This window comes from Musca domestica, unplaced genomic scaffold (genome assembly GCF_030504385.1).
Source record: "Musca domestica strain aabys unplaced genomic scaffold, Musca_domestica.polishedcontigs.V.1.1 18, whole genome shotgun sequence".
In the NCBI taxonomy this organism is placed as follows: domain Eukaryota; kingdom Metazoa; phylum Arthropoda; class Insecta; order Diptera; family Muscidae; genus Musca; species Musca domestica.
Genome location: NW_026712238.1, coordinates 5103640 through 5121496, shown reverse-complemented (window position 1 = coordinate 5121496; position 17857 = coordinate 5103640). Strand labels below are relative to the sequence as shown.

The 17857-nt window shown below is 35.6% G+C and overlaps 2 protein-coding genes across 6 annotated transcripts in view; one reads left to right on the top strand and one right to left on the bottom strand.

Annotated features, from left to right (window-relative positions):
- The window catches only part of LOC101891160 (uncharacterized), a 66806-nt gene that overhangs the window by 24523 nt on the left and 24426 nt on the right, over positions 1 to 17857 (top strand). For 4 of the 5 annotated variants that reach the window (XM_059120875.1, XM_005177815.4, XM_059120873.1 and 1 more), the window contains exon 3: positions 11592 to 11670. The exons of the other annotated variant lie outside the window; for it this stretch is intronic. The gene's annotated coding sequence lies outside the window, so the exon portion shown is untranslated. The remainder of the gene's footprint in view (positions 1 to 11591; positions 11671 to 17857) is intronic. 5 annotated transcript variants of the gene reach the window in all.
- Positions 12875 to 14305, bottom strand: LOC131801839 (myosin heavy chain, non-muscle-like). The gene has a single exon (XM_059120823.1). It carries the CDS (start codon positions 14303 to 14305, stop codon positions 12875 to 12877), a length of 1431 nt encoding a protein of 476 aa, XP_058976806.1.

The window sequence follows — 17857 nt, the reverse complement described above, 5'->3', positions numbered from 1 at the left end:
TCGTGTTTACTTGCCAAAGAGGTCACCTGACAATGTGCACCTTCGGTTGGCCACCAGAACTCAAGCGCCGGCCATGGTGATAGTGTGGGCCGCATAACAGCCTCTCCGCTCGTATAAATCGACCATGGCATCAGAATAAATGTCGAATATTATCGAGAAAATATTCTGGAAGGTGTATTAAAGCCTTGGGCACGTAAACATTTTGGCCGCAGACCTTGGAGATTCCAACAGGACAGAACGAGTGCAGAGTGCGATGGTGCTGAGTTACAAAATGAGGTTCCTGGCTTCATTTCAAGTGCACAATGGCCACCAAAATCTCCGGATACCAATCCGTTGGACTATTGTGTCTGAAGTATTTTGGAAAGCAAGGTTGGCACTTGAAAATACCAAAGTGCAGATCACCTCAAGCGCTTAGCCGGGAATGAGCCAAAGTACCACAGAGCAACATTCGGACAGCGTGTGACGGTTTCATTGGCCGTTTGAAGGCCAAAGGTGACCAATTCGAACAAATATAAACTTATTTAAAATTTTATGCTATTTCTGACATTTTTTCCTTCATTCAATAAAAAGAAAAAAATGTAAAAATTATGGCGTTTGTCTTTGTTGCAGTTTTTTCTTATCTCACTCTGTAGTAGAATAGTTCAGTACGCGCCCTGCAATGTACATTTTTCCAATCGTTGATTTTGATACATACACAAAATTGGCAGAATTCGAAGCACTAAGCAAAAAATTTTAATCAGCTGCTATCTCTACCTTACCTCTTTATTGCCCTATGGTAATAATACATTTACACATTTCCAAATGTATTGAACACATAATATAACTTCTCTATTGCGAATATACACATTAATATTCTATTCCATCTGCACATATTCCCAAGTTGTTGAACTCGAGAAATTAAAAAAAAATAAGGCAAACATTCGAAGGTGTGTCTCACACAGAGGGTAGCACACATTAGTGTGCTACATATCGTTGATGTCATAAAAATTCCGGGAAATTTTGAAAAAAAAATTAAAATACATAATTATCACTCCCAAATATAATCCTCTCAAAATATATACTTTTATATAATTTACAAAAAATTGTTCAATAATTTTAATCACTAGTAGTAGAATCCCTTTTTCGCTAATTGCCATTATAATTATTAGGGTGTGCAATAACAGACATCAACAATGCCAATGTTTAATTGTCCATACTTCTTCTAATAAAAAACTAACTATGGGCGAAGTTATTTACTGTGTGAATATGAGGCGAACTTTCTGCGTTGATATTAGCAAAAACAATGCCAATCGAGGGGAAAATATCTGAAGTGAATCATTATTTTGCAATTTGAAAAAAGTATAAAAATGTTCAACGTTTGATCGCTGATAAAAATAATGTTTTTTTTATTATACAGGCCACTCTGTGTAAGTGGTAAATGCAAATATATTTGAATTTAAATAGAAGATCTTCATACCCTACACTACACTATATGTTGGAGGCAGTATAAGTTTGAATGGGTCAAAAATTATGTTACACCTCGAAATATTGGTCCCCAACATAGGAAACTATACATATATGGATCTTCTTATCTCTCCGAGCCGATACGATCTTGCTATGTATGTCCGTCCGTCTGTCCATGTTGATTTGAAATCACGCTACAAGTCGCAATTATGGCCCGATGTTCACCTAATTGAAAAAAAGGGGGGGGGGGGGTTATGGTCAGAATAGAAGCCTATTTTTTTTTGGAAAATAGAGTTCAGGTCTGGGTATATGTAGCGGATCGGATATGTAGCAAAATAGGTACAATATATGTGTAAAAGAAATATATCTAAGTGATTCTGCTTATAAGTCAAGAAACGCTGGACTGATTTTTACAATTCTCATCATTTCGAAATGGCCTCTATGCCAGTAAAAAAGTGAATATTTTTTGTTACTTTTTTTAATTTTTGTTATATTTTTTTTATTGCATCTTTACTATTTTACTTACAATTTCGAATTGTACATGTTCTACAGTTTTTCTATGTATTGAAAGTATTATACAGGGTGAGATAGAAAAAATAAATAAAAAACAAAGTCAAACGCCATATTTTTTATTTTTTTTTTTAAATTTTATTGAATTAAAGAAAACAATGTCGGAAATTGCATCAAATTTTAGAATAAATTTAGATTTGTTCGAATTGGTCACCTTTGGCACGAATTATGGCCTTCAAACGGCCAATGAAACCGTCACACACTGCCCGAATGTTGTTCTGCGGTATTTTGACCCATTCCCGGCGAAGCCCTTGATTGAGGTGATCGACACTTTGGTATTTTTTAGTGCCAACCTTGCTTTCCAAAATACTCCAAACACAATAGCCCAACGGATTGGTATCCGGAGATTTTGGTGGCCATTGTGTGCTGGAAATGAAGCGAGGAACCTCATTTTGTAACCATTCTTGGGTGGCGTGTGCTGAGTGGAATGGTGCTTTGTCCTGTTAGAATGTCCAAGGTCTGCGGACAAAATGTTTGTTTTAATACACCCTCCAGAATATTTTCGCGATAATATTCGGCATTAATTCTGATGCCACGGTCGATTAATACGAGCGGAGAGCGACCATCGGCTGTTATGGCGGCCCATAACATCACCATGGTCGGCGCTTGAGTTCTTGTGGCCAACCGAAAGTGCACATTTTCAGCTGACCTCTTTGGCATGTAAACACGATAATTTTGTTTGTTTACAAACTGCTGGACAACGAACGATTTCTCATCGGTCGAGTGGCTTAGAAATGACAGCAGTCTGAAGTTTTTTGCGCTTTTTTCATCTCACCCTGTGTACAGGTCGCATTTTTCGTCCGATCCTCACGAAATTTTGCATGGGGTAGGGTCAGAATTAAAGCCTATTGTTTTTGAAGATGTAAATTTTAGGGTTCAAATGGACCAAACAAATATAAATTTTCTCGATATTGTGTCGCTCTACAGGTCATAAATGAAAAACATTCATCACGGAATTTTGCATGAGATGAGAGTTCAGGACAGGGAAGAAGTCTAGCAATTTGGATGACCATTGGATTATATGGACTACAACTTTCGTGTGAAATTGTTTCGAATACCTAAAAAACGAGGCAGTGCGTAAATATTGGACAAATGCCCCCATTCCAAAATCCAAGGTTTTCATCTGGGCAGTGCTCCATGACATCATTTTAAAAAACGGAATCTTCCAAAATGGATTTGGACATAAGGGGCCTTCCAACATATTGTAGTGTTGTATGGTATCACATTGTCGGCCCCGCATGGCTACAGCCTTTGCTTACTTGTTTTATTTAAGTCTGAGAAATTTGCTGAGTACTAAGTACTCAGCACCCTTAACATTCCCTTTTTTGCAGTTCGAAATGGGTACTACTTCTTATGACAGAATATTGCCTGTACATGTCCACGTCGATGTATAGCTCCCAAATAACGGTGCCATACAATATTCGGTATTTTGATTTTAGCTTGAATTTTCAAAAGAACTATTTCATATTTATTACTGGAGTTCCTAATAGACACCACCTTCTCAGGCTGATAATTGACTTTGAAGCCTATGTTTTATTATATTCCCATATAACTGTACCACGAGATATTTAAATTATAACGGATTTTACAATTTTCTTCCAAATGGTGGAGAATATTAAAAGTTCGAATTTTTTTCAAAATTTCTAATTTCCTCCCAAAACTTCGACCGACCAAACATAGCGCATTTTTACTTATTATATGCAAGGGTAGAGTTTTAAAACTTAATTCCATGTTTTAGTTCAGTTTCCATTCATGTATTTCACGTTTATCTAGACTTATCTGTTTGCCATAAATATACTCAACCATAATGATGTCTCCCCTAGTATTAATGTTCTTTATCAATTTATTACCTATGTACTCATGCGATAATGTCTAATTAAGATGGCCACGTTCCATATATTTCAATTGTATACATAGAAAAGAAATTTCCCATTGGCTGTTCGTATAATCGAAAATACGTCATAGAAATGTGAACTGAAATGACTGACAAATTGTGATTTCTATGACTAATATATTTCATTCGACTGTAATCGATCTGTGTGATGAGAAAAATAATGAATTAATAAATAACAAATCAGCTGTTTATGCAAAACCCATCCTTTATATTACTGAGGAATTATTTTTTATCTAAATAGATTTTGGCAAGATATCCACCTAGGCACAGACCACCAGTTAGTCGAAGATCGAGTACATTCTAAAGTTAAAAGATATTGGCCTAAAATGTCGTGAGTTATACCAAAATCCATGAAATATATACATGGTGAGATGAAAAGACTGCAACCAACTTCAGACTGCTGTAATTTCTAAGCCACTCGTCCGACAGCTGTTTAAATTATTCCAGTGACACCTCATTATATTGTTTACAAGCGTACAAAATCATTTTGATGAGCATTTTCCAGAAAAAAAGTTATTCGTGATGGAATTCAAGCGTGATAGTGTGATTTCTTTATATTTGGCTGGAAAACCACAAGTGGCTATCGTTAGAGCACTCCAGCATTTAAATGTGAATAAATCGTTTGTGTCTCGTACCATCGCTGATTACCGTGACACTGGTAGCGTAGCCCGACGTCAAGAAAGTGGACGGAAGAAAACAGCAACATCAGCAGAAATGGTTCGAAAAGTAAAGAAGTGACTTGATCGAAACCCGCATCGCGGTGTCAAAAAAATGGCTCGTGAGCTGAACATATCTCAATATTCCATTCGGCAAATATTGAAAAATTAGCTCGTGTTTACTTGCCAAAGAGGTCAGCTGAAAATGTGCACCTCCGGTTGGCCACCAGAACTCAAGCGCCGACCTTGGGGATGGTGTGGGCCGCTACAGCAGCCGATGGTCGCTCTCCGATCTATTAATCGACCGTGGCAATAGAATAAATGCCGAATATTATCGTGAAAATATTCTGGAGGGCGTATTAAAGCCTTGGGCACGCAGACACTTTGGCCGCAAACCTTGGACATTCGAACAGAACTCAGCATGCGCCAACCAAGAATGTTTACAAAATGAGGTTCCTTGCTTCATTCCCAACGCACAATGGCCACCAAAATGTCCGGATATCAATCCGTTGGACTATTGTGTCTGGAATATTTTGGTATTTTGATGAGTTTAGCAGAATTTTTATTATTTTTTCTTTTTTATTTTTATTATCTTTTTATTATTATCTTTTTGTTTTAAATTTCCAAATTCCATCAAAATTGTAAGGTTAATTCAAAGTTAGGACCGGCCGTGCATACTTTTTATCCTCTACACCACAAAGTGGTCAGGGTATTATGTCTTTGTGCATTTGTTCGTAACAGGCAAAATGAAACGAAATAGACCCATAGTTCCTTTTGATGATCTGCATAGAATCACATTCTGAGTCGATTTATGCATGTCCGTCCGTCCGTCTGTTCATGTATTTTTATAAACAAAGTACAGTTCCCAATTATTGCCCTATCCAGATGAAATTATGCACAAATCATTTGTTTGGCCCAAGGACGACCCCTATTGAAATTGGAGATAATCGGTAAAAATGTAGATATAGCTCCCGTATATATCTTCGTTCGATTTGCTTTTATTGTGCACCAAACATGTAATATCAGCCCGAATAGTTTGGAATTTTGCACATACAACGAAATTAGGCCTGAAAATAAGTATGCCAAATTTGATTGAAATCGGTTCAGATATAGCTATAGCTCCCATATATATTGTTCATCCGATTTGTTATTTTTGTCCTCCACAGCCGTAATATGCACTCTATAACAACAATATTTGGGGAAATATATCAAATACATATCAGAAATACATTTGCTAAATCGAGATCGGTTCAGATTTGGATATAGCTCCCATATATAACTTCGATTTATTTTTGATTGTGCACCAAACGTCTAATATTTGCCCAAATTGGATGAAATTTTGCACTTACGGCCGAATTGAAGCTGAAGTCTAGTATGTCAAATTTAGTGAAGATCGGTTCAGATATAGCTATAGCTCCCATACATACGGTTCATCCGATTTATTGTATTTGTTACCCTCAGCCGTAATATGCACTCCGTAACAACGATATTCAGCGAAATATATCAAATACAGCTCAGAAATATCTTTGCCAAATTTTATCGAGAACGGTTCTGATTTGTACATAACTCCCATATATATCTTTATCCGATTTCAAATTAATTGTGCACCAAATGGTCAAGACAAGTCCGAATTTAGAAGATACAAATACTTCGGTATATTTAGTCCTTTGAACTTTAAATTATAATTATAATCATAGCGTGTATGGTTGAATTATCGCATAAAAACTTTTAATTGTTATGTGGAGCTCTACTAAATTAGCAATGTGGTGTAGGGTATCATAAAGTCGGCCCCGCCCGACTTTAAGACTATCTTTACTGGTACTACTTGTTATTACTTTAGTTTGGAGTCACCAACCTTTACTATATATACTTCTTGAAGAACATTCCTATTCAAATTAAGAACACATCTCATTTTTAATCTTCCTAAAATTTAGTTTTTATTGGTTACCAATTAGTTTACAATTTGAAATATTTTAGAAATATTTCAAAGTGATATCTTAAAATTATTTTACATACTAAATAAGACTACTATGTTTCTAGTTCTACAATTTTTTCAAAATTTCAAACGCCGACGTGATGATTGCAATGTCACACTAGGCAGAGATTCAAGATCTTGCTGAGCAATTGTAGATGCATTCGAGTTAGGATAAACACGAGAACACGATTTCATTAGTGGTATCGATGATCGGTAGATTGGTTTCAGCTGGGCACCATCCATAATTTCATACAATCTTACGGAATTTTTCTCCAAACTGAATGAAACAGATTTCGCTTGCGGTGATGGCGTGGTTTTTAAGGCAGATTTTAGTTTTGGTTCAGGGCTGCTAGGCTCGGAAGCTGATGACGCTGATGATGAAATATCCAACGATGATTCCCATTGCACCATTTGAGTTGATTTTTGTTTTACAGAAATTCGCTCACCATTGCAACACGTTTCCACTTGGGTGGTTCTTGTATAGACTGAGGTCCTTGAGGTTTTCAGGGATGCCTTAATGGTTATCGTTTGATTAGCTCGGTTATATCTTACATTTTGATCATCCTTCTCATCCGTTGTCTTTAGGACATTTAAAAATATTTTAACAACTTTTATAATAACTAATAGAACATCAATAACGGATTTAACAACATTTTCATCTTCCGTTTTGGAAGTACTGGATGCCGTTTTAACCAATTTTGTGTTCATTTTGGGATGATTTTTTTTTTTTTGTGCGACTTTGACCAAGTTCCTTGAGTTAATGATGACTTCCTTTTGCAGCATCTTAATATTTATACCAAAACGGACATAACGGATTTTCCCGCATCATAAAACTCTATCCGCTTCCCAGGTACATGGGTCACAGATAGATTAACATTTCAAGTACTGGCTCTCATGTTTTCATTGTTTAATCCGAAGGAAACTTCTAATTGATCCGGGGTATCATAAAATCATAAATAACTATGTTTTCCGTTTTTCCCAATTCCTGGAAAGTTGTTTTAACTTTGTTTTAGTAGGAATTTTATGCTCAGAATGTAAGTGGTCAGGTAAATTGTTTGGCGGAACACACACAAATTATGTCCTTACCGCAGGAACGGAACTAAGGTCGAAGTCAGAATTTGAAACAGAATTCGTTTGTTAAAGAGTATATTTGAATTTGCAAATGAAGTGGTTTTCTTAGTGTGTGTGAGGATAAAATATTTTTGAATTTGTCTGTATATTTAGTATATAATTTTTGCAATAATTTTTCGCAAACTATTCAATGAGTTCATTGAGAAATAACGAAACAGACGATGGGTATATAATTGTACTCTTGGTATCTTATACTAAATTCATATGCACATATTGAAGGGTGGTTTCTGTGAAAAAGGAAAGTTTTTCAAAAAAAAAAAAAAAAAAAAATAAATAAATAAATAAATAAAACAAGTAAGCAAAGGCTACAGTCGAGCGGGGCCGACCGTTGAATACCCTACAACACTATAATAAACGATACAGTTTATATAGGCGAGATACTCGAAAGAATTCCACAAGATATTGTGACAAATAATAAAAGAAAACCATCAGGTTTCGTTCTCTAATTTTCGAATAATAGCAACTTAAACAAATTTGCTCATTTCCAATTTAGATATGGAACCAATATTTCCCAAAGACCTATAATCTCTCAGAAGTGGCAAAAGATTAACAGTTATTATTGGTTTTTGACTGAAACGCATCTATATGAGATACAGACATTTGACTACATTCTTCAACGAAATCAGCGTTAACGAAATAGTCAGAAGTGCGTCTTTCCTGTATTTGTGAATTCTCCAAAAAGTCACTGGAATGGACATTTTCGTATTTTGTCTACAAAAGTTGGCAAACTATTTCGCACATTGAATATTTTTGGATGGCCATCCAAAACTGCTTGGCTTTTGCAATGCCCGTAACCCCCATTCAAATGTGCGTGAAGATCGGGCAATAATTACGACCTGCTAACAATTTTGCAGTTTTTTTTTTGGTCTATTTCAACCTCCAAAAAGAGTAGGCTTCTATTCTGACCCTCATCTGATCCCCATGCAAAATTTCGTTAGGATCGGGCCATAAATGCGATCTGTATATGATATCCTGATATCCTAACTACTTAGTTTTGTTAGCTGTAGAAATATTACCAAATGTTTAATTCAAAATGAAAATATGCCAAAAATATGACAAAATTGAAAAATTATGAGAAAATTTTAAAAAATCAATATTTTCATCTTTAGAGAGATGTTTTTATGCGATTTTTTTAGACGTTTTTTCTTTCCTGCCAAGAGGCCATTCTGAATTAATGAGAACTGTCGAAATCAGTTCAGCCGTTCTCGACATATAAGACATCTTTCAAGCATATCTTCTTTGGTAGACATATATATCGCACATATTTTGCTATATATCCGTTTTGTTGGATGTTAACATCAATGTAGAGATCAGGAGTAACCTTGTCATGGCTTTGCGATTTCGCCGGGATTTAAAATATTCGCGGTTTAATGAAAAATTTTGAATTTTTTTAACAAAAAAGATAGGGTCTATTTTACCCGCTAAATATTATCCGATGACCACCCAAATTGGTAGGGTTCTTCCCCGCCCTAAACTCTAGCTACATGCGAAATTCCGCGTCGATCGGTCTATAATTGTGACCTGTAGAGCAACTACAAAATCAGCAAATTTTTCAGTTTTTGGTCCATTTCAACCCCTAAATATTATGCAATCCTCTCCAAAAGAAATAGGGTTCTATTCTGACCTTAACCCCACCTACATTTTAAATTTCGTGAAGATCGGGCCATAATTGCGACCTGTAGCGTGATTACAAATTAACATGGACAGACGGACAGACGGACAGACGGACGGACGGACATACATAGCTAGATCGACTCAGCTCGGCGAGATAGGAAGATCCATATATACTTTCCTATGTGGGAAATCAATATTTCGTGGTGTTACATAATTTTTGGCCCAATCAAACTTATAATACCCTCAACACATAGTGTTGTAGGGTATAAATACATGATCTATAACTTAGCCACACAAAAACTAATATAAAGGCGTTCAATTACACGATCTAGGCGACCAATTGACCAGAATTTAAAATTAAATATTCATTCGTATGTTGCATAATATATATTAAATCAGATAAAATCTTCCTTGGGCCAAAAAATAATATGAACAAGAGTGGTTAAATTTACTATATCCATTACAAAGGAAGTGTATGAAAAATTAGTTCAAACTTGGATATAGCCTATATAGGTATATGTGTGTCATCGACTCAGCAATAACTTATACAATTTTGGTCCGATTTCAATCAAACATAGAATATTTTGGGCACTTGGCGCTAGCTGGTGGTAGTTAATTGCAGCTGCCGTTATATGTTCTGTTAAAGACACAAACTAATGGAAATTTTTGTCCGGTTCAGGAAGGGCTAATAAAAAGAAAGAGAGAGAGGGAGTAAGCCAGAGAAAATTTAAGGTACTTAAAAAAATTATCACAACAAAGGAAAGAAATTTTCTAATTTACATAGAAATCGCTAGATAAGTGGTGCAGTGCATTTTACGGATGTGAGGGACTTGAATAAAAAAAACGGATGAAACATATATATTAATTCGTTCGTATGTGTCAAAATCCAAAATTTGGCAATGACATTTTTAGCTGTATCTGATATATACCAAAAATCATTGTGGAGGACAAAAAAAGAAATGGGACGAACAGTATATATCGGAGCTATAGCTATATCTAAACCGATTTCCACCAAATTTGACGTACTTGTTTCTAGTCCAAATGTCCATTTGGTTTAATATTACACATTTTGTGCACAATAAAAGCCAAATCGAACCCAGATATATATGATTTGTTCAAAATATCATCTCGATCGGGCAATAAATGCGGCCTGTACTTTGGTTACACAATGTGATGCAGATCATCAAAAGGAAAAAAAGTTCTCCATTTTACAAGCAAATGTACCAAGACTTAATACCCTGACCCTGTGGTGTAGGGTAAAATTAAAAAATGCGTAGAAAAGCCCAACATTTGGGATATAAAAGTTTAAAGGCCAAAATTTAGGATATAACTATCAAACGGGATTGAGGCTGGGAACAAAGGTCACGAGTAGTACTTTCCGAATATATGGACCTTATAGGCAAAAAATCAGATTTAGGAATTTTTCGATTTTTTCCGAAAACTTATCGCGTTTTTTGTGATAAATTTATTTAGAAATACCTCACATTTTCTCTGGTTTACTCTCTTTAAAAAACATTTTCTGAACCGGAGAAAAAATCGCTTGGTTCATGTCTGCTAGTTGAATTTAAATTTATCTTGACGGAAATCTGGCAAAGGAGTCTCTTATTGCCGAATTTCAATTTCATTAGAAAATGGTAAGCCAAGATATCGAATATCTGGAGTTAGATTTATTTTGAAATTGAGATTCGGTTCGGTTGAAAATCAGTTTTTAGCTCTTTTTTAGGATCTATCGTTTTTTCGAGGAGTTACAACAAATAAGATAATTCTATTGGCGGACGGGCCCGATGTTGCCCTATACCACTATAATTTTTAGTAAAGTTCCTGTTATCTACAACCCATTTGACTAGACTGAACGAATCCCTTAAGAAATTTAGATACATAATTTGACTACTTAAAATATTCCACGTAGCAAGGTTCGTTCTCTAATTTTCTTTTTTTTAAGGGCTATCAGTAAAGCGTTTATTTCCAATTTAATAACAAATGTTGCGAGTTTTAGATCCTTTCCAAAAGTCCTCATAGATCTGAAACCAATATTTTCTGAAATTCTACGATCTCTACTACGAAAGTACATTAAGGCTATTTATTCCAACGGAAATTATAATTTTTAGAACGACTCTGGATCGACTTAGCTCGGCGAGATAGGAAGATCGATATAGTACATAGTGAGGACCTAAATTTCTTGATTTTATAAGATTTTTGGCCCAATCAAACTTATAATACCCTTACTACATAGTATTGTAAGGTATAAAAACTAGGAGTTAAATGATACAAACATATATATCTCATAAATATCTCTCTTTTATTACAGGCAGAAAAGGATTGAATGACTATATGCTACCGTCGTCCACGTTTTGTTAAAATTCGCGTAAGGAATTTGGGATTTTTTGGTAAGTTTTAATTGTAATCTCTAAGTTTTATGTAAACTTCTCAAAATCCTGAAAAATTACTAATTGGAAAAAACTGTAAGACGGTGTTTTAAAATTATGGCTTTGACATTTACCTTTTAAAAAAGTAAAACTAGTAAAAGCAGTAAAATGTCAATACTGTCCTCCTTAAATGAAGATAGAAAAGTTTGCAAAAGAATACTCCTTTGATTAAAAATTGCCAAAGCTTCAAGAATTGACACATAATACGAATAAGTTTCTGAAGTAAATCCGCATGATGGCCGTTTTCATTTTTTGTTATATAGCTCCTTCTGCAGTGGCGTTAGGCGCACGCTAACTACCTACCTGGCAAAGGTCATCTAACTCAAGTACATCCTCTTCAGTATGGCCATTGTTTAATATTTGGGAAACTACTTATTTGATCCGGTATCATAAACATTTCCCATTTTCTTGAGAAATGGTTGTTTATCGGCCTTTTTATTTGATTTATAAATAATAAGATTTTTTCGAGCTTTAGGCCATTTTCGGATTTATTTTATTGATTACAATAATAGGTTCCCAATATTTCGCAATTATCAAATTGCATCTTCAGGGGCTGTAAACCGGGATCATTTAATTAAAAGACGCAACGTCTTTTCCGTTTGAGCGTTTGTAAGACACTAAATTTGTTTATTAAAAACATTTCTTAAGAACTAGTTGTGATAATATGACTTAACCTAAATTATAACTAAGTGTAAATGAGAGAGAGAGAGAGAGAGAGAGAGAGATAGATACCAACCGTACACATGCATATGCACCATGCCACCATAAACCTTAGGGGGAGGTCATACACACGCATAGCTATCTCACATGTGGCAAGCAAACATTCTGCACTTGCTTATCAGTCTGAGTAAAGATTACATCCCATAATCTAACTCCACCATAACACATGCAGCAATTGAAAATTCTGTATTATTTATTTCTAACTCGAAGGTCTGCTCACCACATTTTCTTATCTTATTTCATGTGGACTGTATTAAGAAGATCCCAGTTTAACAAATCCCTCTCATCTACACTAGGTAGCCCCGCTATTCTCTTTTATTATAAAAACATGTTCACTTATCCGTGAACATTCTTGGCAGGGGCAAAAATACATATAAAATATAAAAATTACAAATATGAACAATAAAATAGATCTAATAGAAGTGACATTTTAAGAGAAAAGAAGTTAAGTTATAACACCCAAGTAACTCCTCCATCTTTCCAGCCTGTCTCTCTTGAACATCCCACCTCCTTTATCTGCCGGCTTCAATTTCCAGGCTGAATCCATTTTATGTGTTGTTTTCTTTCTGCGACCAAAGTTCTCATCCTTCTCTGGTAGCGCCATCTTACCGACTTTGGACAGTTTATCGTTCCTGTGTTCAAAATTTTCTGTCACTCCGGCTTGTATTTTCCTTCCACTTCCACTAGACATCTTCATCACAACTTGACCGTCTTCCAGCATCTTATTACTCCAGCGACGCATATTGCTTTTCTTCTTAGTTTTAATCTCGCTGGCAAACAGCTTATCTTCGACTTCTTCCAATCTCCCTGTGTCCAGTTTTCCAGGGAGCTGTTCATCTAACTTTTCCAAAGTTGGTTCTCTTTCGGCAATTGGGTCTTCCATATTAACCTCTTCAACCATCATATCTTCGTTGATATTGACCACTAGTTTTGCAGCCAATTCATCAGCCTCGATTTTGGATGCTTTCTGCGATATGAGCAACTCTTCCTTAAGTTGCAATACTTCAGCCTCCAGCAGAAATATCCTTCTTTCTTTTTCTTCACCAGCTTCTAGATTTGCAGCCAACCCGTCACGTTCGGTTGCAGCTGCAAGTCGTTCTCTTTTTGCACAAGACAACTCGTCACTAAGTTGTCTTATTACCGCATTCAACGCCTTGCCCTCGCGTTCTGCCTCCTGGTTAGCCGCTCGTAATTTGTCCTTAGTATCCTCGGCTACACACACAGCATTTTCGACTTCCTCCTTCAATTTGGAGACAAGTTTGAGGGCATCTTCTTTTTCATCTTTCTGTGAAATCAAGGCAAACTCCATTTCCTTAATATCACCTTCCATTTTTCTCATTACGGCTACCGCTGCTTTGCGCCCCTCTCGCTCGCTGTCCAATTCGGATGTTATGTAGGCCACTTGTTTCTTCAAGCCAAGGACTTTCTCTTTGGTCTCCACATTAAGAGCGTGCGTGATTTTAAGGATGACCTTAACATCTTCCAAATACAGCTTCGCTGTCCCATTCGCCTGACTTGCTCTGATAGCAGCGGCTAGTTTGGACTTCTTTAGAAGCATCTCTAAAAACCGCCTATGAACGCATGGATACAATATTATGTCTCTTGCCGCGTCCATAAGTTTTTCTTTGGCGAAGTCAAATACGCCTTGTATGGCTTCTTCCGTCTTTAATGTACTCATTATTTCCATAATGGTACCCATCATTTCGAGAAGAATGGCAACATCTTCCTTTATTTTCATCATTGGCGGCCGTTTCACCGATTCGTCCTCCTGGGCATATACATCATCCCTTCTTTCTGAAGATTTCAAATATGAAGCCCCCTCGGTGTGCACCGCCACCACAGTCTTCTGTGCTGAAGTCTCCTTCTGACTCGGCATCCTTTTATTTGGCTTATAAATTTCTTCTGTATGGGAACAATTCCAGCTGTAGTTTTAGCTCGGTAATTTTCCACTCTTGAAGACCAATTTTAGCCTGATAGAATTTCCTCGATGTTAAGGCAAATTCTTCAACATTTATCCTCTACCGATCCGGCTCGAAGGACCAATGTAAACCGGGATCATTTAATTAAAAGACGCAACGTCTTTTCCGTTTGAGCGTTTGTAAGACACTAAATTTGTTTATTAAAAACATTTCTTAAGAACTAGTTGTGATAATATGACTTAACCTAAATTATAACTAAGTGTAAATGAGAGAGAGAGAGAGAGAGAGAGAGAGAGAGATAGATACCAACCGTACACATGCATATGCACCATGCCACCATAAACCTTAGGGGGAGGTCATACACACGCATAGCTATCTCACATGTGGCAAGCAAACATTCTGCACTTGCTTATCAGTCTGAGTAAAGATTACATCCCATAATCTAACTCCACCATAACACATGCAGCAATTGAAAATTCTGTATTATTTATTTCTAACTCGAAGGTCTGCTCACCACATTTTCTTATCTTATTTCATGTGGACTGTATTAAGAAGATCCCAGTTTAACAAATCCCTCTCATCTACACTAGGTAGCCCCGCTATTCTCTTTTATTATAAAAACATGTTCACTTATCCGTGAACAGGGGCAATCTATTTTAGAAAACATAATTATTAGTATCACAGCATTTTGTTATGGGCACAATTATTTTCCAAAAAAGAGATTTCTTACATTTACATAAAATTGTCAGATTTACTTAACAGCTAATGTAGTTTTTACTACCATTGTCTGGTGTTATTATTGCACTGATTATTTCTACGTATTACACGATCTCTTCTTTGTCAAGTGTCGATAACAATAAGCTGCATTATCGGTGTCGCTTTTGTAATTGATCTTTTTGTTTGTTGGTATGTTATTTATATGCAGCATCTCCAATGTTAACCTTCTGTTGTAGTCGTTCTCCGCCTGTAATACTCGTATTTTGTCAAAGTTTGGTATGTGGTTGTTAAGTTTACAGTGTTCCGCAAGTGCTGTTTTTTGAATATTGTTTTGGCTCCTTAGTTTGATGTCTGATTTATGTCCCGATATTCTAGTTTTTAATTTGTTTTTTGTGGTACCAACATATATTTTTCCACATTTTTCGTCTTTTGTTCCATCACATTCAATGCTATATATTACATTGTGTCTCTCACTTAACGGAATTCTACTTTTGGTATTAGTAAATAAACTTTTTAGTGTATTGTTTGTCCGTGTTGCTATTTGCAGTTTATCCTTGTCATATAAATCGGAATTTTGGAATCTCTCAGATAATCCAGGAATATAAATCATTGATTTGTAATATTTTTCTTGAGATTTGTCCTTAGATTTCGGTATATTATAGTCATTTATTAATTTTTCAATTAATAATTTTGGAAAACAGTTTTTGGACAGTATTTTTCGTATTTTGTTTTTATTAGTTTCGTGGAATTTATGGTCGCTAATATTCAATATTCTGTTTATAAGATTTCTACCTGTGTTAATAATCATTTGTTTTGGATGTTTCGAGTGGAAATTTAATATGCGACTCGATGCCGTCGGTTTTTGATACCAGTTCATTTCTATTTTATTGTCCTTTCTCATTACAAGTGTTACATACAAGTGTTACATATCTGGACACACTTGTAATGAGAAAGGACAATAAAATAGAAATGAACTGGTATCAAAAACCGACGGCATCGAGTCGCATATTAAATTTCCACTCGAAACATCCAAAACCAGACAATGGTAGTAAAAACTACATTAGCTGTTAAGTAAATCTGACAATTTTATGTAAATGTAAGAAATCTCTTTTTTGGAAAATAATTGTGCCCATAACAAAATGCTGTGATACTAATAATTATGTTTTCTAAAATAGATTGCCCCTGAAGATGCAATTTGATAATTGCGAAATATTGGGAACCTATTATTGTAATCAATAAAATAAATCCGAAAATGGCCTAAAGCTCGAAAAAATCTTATTATTTATAAATTTCCCATTTTCTCTCTCTCTCTCTCTTTATTATTCTATGAAGTCGTAAACTACTTTCGTACACTATTTGGCACTTTAGTATAAAAAACGCGATACAATTCGCAGAAATCGTATTGTGTGGTGGCAGAAAGGTAAAATGTGCTATAAGTAAAGCAAAACAGAACAGTAAATCTCTGCTAAATGAGCATATACCCGTACGCTATACAAAAGGGTATGATGTGTTTCCGTTAGCATTGACACAATCCTGATTTACGAGGGTTGTATTATAAGTTGAGTCAAATTTGCTTTCATTTTTTAGCATACGGCTAAATCGTCAAAACTATATCCACGTTATCATACATGGTTCAATCATACTTACAGGATTTTTATGTCATGCATTTTGACCGTGTACGGGACACTTTATACAAGGACTAATGCAACTAGTGGTCCTATATGCTTTGAATACTTTTCGCGAGGTCGTAAATAAAAGAGTTGTGAGACAATGATAACCATCGAACAGAACAGTTGACTGAAGGCAAAAATCTTGAAATTAGCCATGAGGGTAACGGTGATGACATGAGGCTCTAATGAACGTATCATGTGACGGTGTGTTGAAAAGGAGAGCTTTTCTGAAAACTCTTTACATATTGTAAGAAATAGTACAAAATAACATATATATACAATTTTCTTTCGAAGGTGCCTAAAAAAGTTTGAGGATGTAATGAGCTTGGTAAATTCGAAAATCTGAAATTAATGATATTTCCAGGAGTGCAGATAAAAGGAAAGAATGAAATGTAATTTTTAATATTCACAGCTATTTTAAGTTTGATATAATTATTACGATGGTCACGTGACTTTAGCGGGATAGAATTATTGTGTCGTGCTAAGTTTTGACAATATCGAATACTTCGTGAAAATATTACGATGAGATTGTTTGGGTCATAATTTTGCAAAACAAAATACAAGGTGAAATAAAAAAAACTGCAACAAAGTCAAAAACCATATTTTTTTTTACATTTTTTTTTAATTTTATTGAATGAAAGCAAAAAATATCGAAAATACCATCAAATTTTAGAAAAAGTTAGATTTGTTTGAATTGGTCACCTTTGGCACGAATTATCGCCTTCAAACGTCAAATGAAACCGGCACACGCAGCCCGAATGTTGCTCTGCCGTATTTTGACCCATTTCCGGCGAAGCGCTTGCTTGAGGCGATCGACACTTTGGTATTTTTTAGTGCCAACCTTGGTTTCCAGACTGCTCCAAACACAATAGTCCAACGGATTGGTATCCGAAGATTTTGGTGGCCATTGTGCGCTGGAAATGAAACAAGGAACTTCATGTTGTAACCATTCTTGGGTGGCGCTTGCTGAATCCTGTTGGAATGTCCAAGGTCTGCGGCCAAAGTGTTTGCGTACCCAAGGCTTTAATACACCCTCCAGAATATTTTCGCGGTAATATTCGGCATTTATTATGATGCCACGGTCGATTAATACGAGTGGAGAGAGACCATCGGCTGTTATGG